This window comes from Chelonoidis abingdonii, chromosome 18 (genome assembly GCF_003597395.2).
Source record: "Chelonoidis abingdonii isolate Lonesome George chromosome 18, CheloAbing_2.0, whole genome shotgun sequence".
Classification (NCBI taxonomy): Eukaryota; Metazoa; Chordata; order Testudines; family Testudinidae; genus Chelonoidis; species Chelonoidis abingdonii.
In genome coordinates this window covers 11357914-11362943 of record NC_133786.1, presented here as the reverse complement: position 1 = coordinate 11362943, position 5030 = coordinate 11357914, and the positions used below count along the sequence as shown (strand labels likewise).

General features: G+C 47.8%; 1 protein-coding gene across 1 annotated transcript; it reads right to left on the bottom strand.

Moving 5' to 3' along the window:
- Positions 1-1119: 1119 nt before the first annotated feature.
- On the bottom strand, positions 1120-4617 carry BSX (brain specific homeobox). The gene is made up of 3 exons (XM_032802312.1): positions 4356-4617; positions 1908-2104; positions 1120-1368 (listed from the first exon to the last, which is right to left on the bottom strand). The coding sequence occupies exons 1-3, from the start codon at positions 4615-4617 to the stop codon at positions 1120-1122; spliced, it is 708 nt and encodes a 235-aa protein (XP_032658203.1).
- Positions 4618-5030: the final 413 nt, after the last annotated feature.

Sequence of the window (5030 nt, the reverse complement as noted above, 5' to 3'; positions counted from 1 at the left end):
TTTCTGGATGTCTTAAGAAAAATCAAGTTTGTTAGCAACGCTTCTTTCCCCCTTTACAAGCTTGGACTTATATATAATGTATTTTTCTTACCTGCTTCTTTGGAGAAACTTTATGCAATTCCATGTTTAAATATATGCATTCGCTGGAGTGTGTCTGATTTTAAATGGTAATTTACAGTAATATTAAGAGAAATTGTCTGGATACACCATTCATTGTCATTGCATTGTGACTAAGCAAGCTTCTGTCTCACTCTAGTCGATGTATTCCTGATATTTAACTCTCAATGCCACTGTACTGAAATCATGTACTGGGAATAAATTTGATGTTAAAATAGGGAAAGCTTTGCTAATGGATAAATGTTATCCATGCATTTCGAACGAGTCCGGAAAATTGTAATATAGGGCCCTGATTTTGCTATCTTTATATTCAGTTTTCAAAGCAAATGTCAAATCTGTACTCGTCTTTGAACGAAATTAGAAGTACCTCCCATTTATACAACGTGTTTGCGGGACACACAAACTATCTGCCAAATAACAGAAGGCTGGTCATAGTTTTGTCCACATTAGAGAATGTGGTGATCGTGTTTAAACTCCGTGTCCAAAACAATCGTGACTAGCTGACTCTCTTGTCCTTGTCTACGCTGACAGCCTCGTGTTAGCTATCTCGGTTGTTTTTAAGTCGTGCTTAAACACGATCAAACTCCCATGCTTAGTTGTGCTAGCTCAAAGGGGACGCAAAAGTCGATAGCAGTTAACAAGAGTGAGCTGAATTAGAAATAACCAAGCCGGACAGATTCTACTTGCAACCAATGATATAAACGGGACTGCTCGCGCTACAATTATGTTTACATCGAATCCAATACGTTTCTTTCCGAGACTGTACAAATAGATCCTTTCAAGCGTGGCCTTAAAATATTCCCTGGCTCCAGCACTAGCTGGGTCTACTAGGGATTGCTCGGGCCTGGGACAAGCTTTTTCAGCGACGGGTCAGACCGAGATCACATCTACCTTGGTTATTGGGCAGAGGAGTCATGCCTCTTAGCACTGCGCCGGCAAAACCAGATCAGAGGCCTCCAATCACCCGGGCCCTTCGTCTTGTGGGGAGGGGAACGAGCATGTCTATATTAGATGCGGGGTGGCGCAAAGATCCCCATCCTCGATGATGTCCACCTCATCTTCGTTCTCCTCCAGCAGGAAGGCGGGCGGCTGGCTGGCCTTGCGGGGGTCCGAGCTGGCTTTGTCGATCAGATCAGGCTCGCTCGAGCTCTGCTCCAGGCACTCCTCCCCGCTGGGGTTCTTCGGGTCGTCCTGGGTTTTCCTCAGTTGCTTTTTGTGCTTCATTCTTCTGTTCTGGAACCACGTTTTTACCTGTGAGAGAAAGGGGAGGAACGCGTGTCATTCGCATGTGCCCCACCTCCCCAGGAGCACCATCACCCCAGTGCATTGCATGAGCACACATGTCAGTAGCATGTGCCCCAGCTCCCCAGGGGGCACCGTCACCCCAGTGCATTGCATGAGCACACACGTCAGTAGCATGTGCCTCAGCTCCCCAGGGGGCACCGTCACCCCAGTGCATTGCATGAGCACACATATCAGTAGCATGCACCCCAGCTTCACAAGTTATCATTATCATGCTACCCGACCTCAGACGGAGGTCCCTCATCCCAGGATGTCCCCTCGGAACACAGCTGAAGGGCACCATGGGGGTGGCAGCTGCTCCCTGCTTCCCCTCGGGCATTTCCGCAGCTCTTTGGGCCACCGCAGAGCACGAGGAGGTCAAGGAGAAGCCTAGGGGCGGGGAGCAGAGCCCGGGGCAAGCCCCAGGGTCCCTTCCCGGGTGGGGTGCTCCATCCCCCGGGTGCTGCCCTGCGGCCACGGGAACCTCCCTCCCCCTCCATGCTGGGTACCTGGGTCTCTGAGAGGCTGAGGGCGGCGGCCAGCTCCACGCGCTCCGGAGTGGACAGGTAGCGCTGCATCTCGAACCTCTTCTCCAGGCCGGAGAGCTGCGAGTCGGAGAAGACGGTGCGGGCTTTGCGGCGGCGGCAGTGCTTGCCGGGCAGCTCGGCGTGCGGGTGATGCTGGAAGAGGGCGGGTACGGGCATGCCTGCAGCGCGGGGCACAGGGGAGAGAGGCCGTGGGACGGGGCGGGGGCCGAGGCTGGAAAGCCGGGGTCCTCTCCCCCTTTCCCAGCCCCACCTGGAGAGAAAGGAGCTCCCCACCCACCTGTCTGGACAGGGCACCGCTCAGCCTTGTGTGTGTGGCCCGGGAGGTGTCCCTGGGCTGGCAGACACCGCACCTAGGTAAGTCACCGTGGCCAGGCGACTCCAGCACCCACCCTACATTCGGATCCTACTGGTTTCGTCTTGGGGTGAGGGGCATATTCTGTCCCAGGCGGGCATTTCCCTCCCGCACACAAGGAGTAAACCAGGAGGCTATTTAGAATCTGGTACAGTTGTTCTCCTGGGCAGCAACTTGGCATTAACTCATTCCACAGACATTGCTCAGCTCCAGAAATGTTACATAGAAGGGTCTCCCTCCCTTTTTTTTGTTGATGTTGTATTTCTTTTACACTTTCATTGGTGCGTGTGTGTAAGTTTAAAAAAAAAAAAAGTAGGTGTCATGACCACGGTGGGTATTTACAAATGTTGCTACCGGTGAAATTTTGGTCTGGTTGCAATTCAGGAGTCTAGAATAAAGACAATGATAATTTAAATAATATTATATATAAACCCACCTGTGTATACACGTACTATAATTATACAAACATAAATGCACACATAAAACGTGAGAGTGTGTAATAAAGAATTCCACAAAGGTGTGTAATTGTGTGTACACTCCCACACAAACACACACAGGATAATTTTAAATATATACACTCAATGATACAAACATGGGCACACTCATTTCGGGTATGTAATTGTATATTACACACATACAAATACAGAGAAATTTGGGTATGTAATCATATTACACGTGTGTATTAGCTTAAGTGTGTCTATCTCTTTAACATGTGAACTTAATTGTTTTTTGCTTATTTTAAGAAACCAGCTCCGGATGATATGTTGGGGTCTAAATTATGAAACCCATCCTTTGTAATAATATAATGAGGGTCGCTTGTTCCCTCGTCACCCTCCCACCCCATCTATAATAGTGGAAAAGCAACATACTCAAACTCAGTTTAAAAGAAAAGTAGTGGGCTGAATTTAAAGAAGGGAAGGATTAGCGCACTGGGATTTAGTTTCTCTTTATCTCTATTCCGAATACTTCACAAATTTTTCACTACATGCGTTTCCGTTCAAATTATTTCTATTGATAGTAGCTAATAATAAATCCACCCTTCGCTTTCTATTTGAGCATTCAATTTCTTTGTGATTTATTCATCAGCCGCTCTCTGTTAGATACTCTGAAGGGTCCACTTTTTTTCAAGCCAAAGGTAAGGATTTTGATTTTGATTTTATTAGACAACTGGTGCAGTTTGTTCTCCCTCTTCTCTGCAATTTTATACTGGATTGATCTTCTTGTTCTGTGCCTATTTTAATTGGGCATATTTTTGAAAATCGAAATTCACTATCAGCTACTAGGGAGGCACAGAAAATATTTAGCACCTGTGCTGCGAAGATCAGAAAGAAGTGACTAACTGATTGACTGGATATGGGAAAGGCCAGGTCGTAACCTAATTTAACTTTTTTAAAAGGCCAAATAATTTTTTAGCGTACACAGCCTGAGAAATAAGAAATTTTACTCTCGAAAACTACGCAGATAAATTCCTCTGAACTTTTTGGTACTAAATAGTAAGTTTCTGCTCTTTGGAAGATGCATGCTGTAAAAGTGGGTCAGTGATGGATACACAGATCTGTAGATGCAGCTTCGATCGGATTTCTGCGAGCTTATTTTTTAAAGCACAGAACATTTGAACCCTAAGAAAAGATTATCTGGAAAAAGTGAGTAAGTAAACTGCGATTTCTGCTCAGAGAGAGGGAGGTTAGACACCAGCCTCTGACAGCAGGAGAAGAAGAACTGCAACGTGCAAATCATTTTTGATATTCAATATATTCCTACATCTATAGGCATTGGCTAAATCCTCTGGTGCTGTTGATGCAGGGCAGGGAATAAACTAAACTAATAGAGTCTGATTATTATAATGATTCCCCCAAACTGTAGCATCGGCAGGAGTGTAAAATCTGCCTTGATGTATAAACAGGTGCCATTCCTTGAATGATGAAGCGTGACCCTTGCTAGGAGATGAAATCCCCCACATCTGCAGTGCTGGGCGCTGACACTGGGTTCGCCCGTCAATATACTCCCCTTCTTCTAAAGCTGAAACAAACACAAGGAAAACGGGACACCCAACTTACCCGAAGTGGTTAAGAAGTATGGATGGTGATGCTCCGGCTTGTGGAGCGCATGGTGCGGATGGGGCGCCAGGAGGGTGGGTGTGGGCATCAGAGGGTATCCATAGTCCAGGAGAGGAACCCTGGAAGCTAAGGGGCTGGAGAAGTGCTCTGGAGGGACCTCTCTCAAGGACTTGGGCTTGTGGAGCAAAATGTCTTCGATGAAGAAGGAGGTCGGCCTTGGCGCGGAGACGGGATGCACTGGGGAGGTAAAGTGTAGGTTCATTTCCCCCGGTGGTGGGAACTGCGCTGGAAGATGGGGCGCGCGAGGAGGGATGGCCTCTGATTTCAGACCCGCTGGCTGAAGACCCGCAGATGGCAGGAACCAGAAGAGAAGATCAAGGTGGCTTCGGGCGGCTTGGAGGAGATTTGTGAAGAGAGGGGGCTCTGCCGCTAGCCAATCGCGCACCAGCAGGGCGGAGGGAAAAGGGTTTTTCATTTCCCTATGGCACCCAAATTAGTGGAGAGGTTGAAAGGAAGGGGGCGCTGGCCAAGGTACTGAATCGGTCCATTAAAGGGCCGTAACAAGGCTGGTGCGAAGCCATTGGGATACTTAGTTATGCAAGAAAGGGGTATGGAAAATGTGCTTCGAGCTGATGGAGACCCTGAAGCAGACAGAGCCCTAGGATCCCAGCAATA

Coding starts and splice junctions, on each gene's coding strand:
- BSX (XM_032802312.1), bottom strand. CDS start 4,617: ATGAACCTACACTTTACCTCCCCAGTGCATCCCGTCTCCGCGCCAAGG. Junction 2,105..4,355: donor ATACTTCTTAACCACTTCGG/GTAAGTTGGGTG, acceptor CCCGCGCTGCAG/GCATGCCCGTACCCGCCCTC. Junction 1,369..1,907: donor TCAGCCTCTCAGAGACCCAG/GTACCCAGCATG, acceptor TTTCTCTCACAG/GTAAAAACGTGGTTCCAGAA.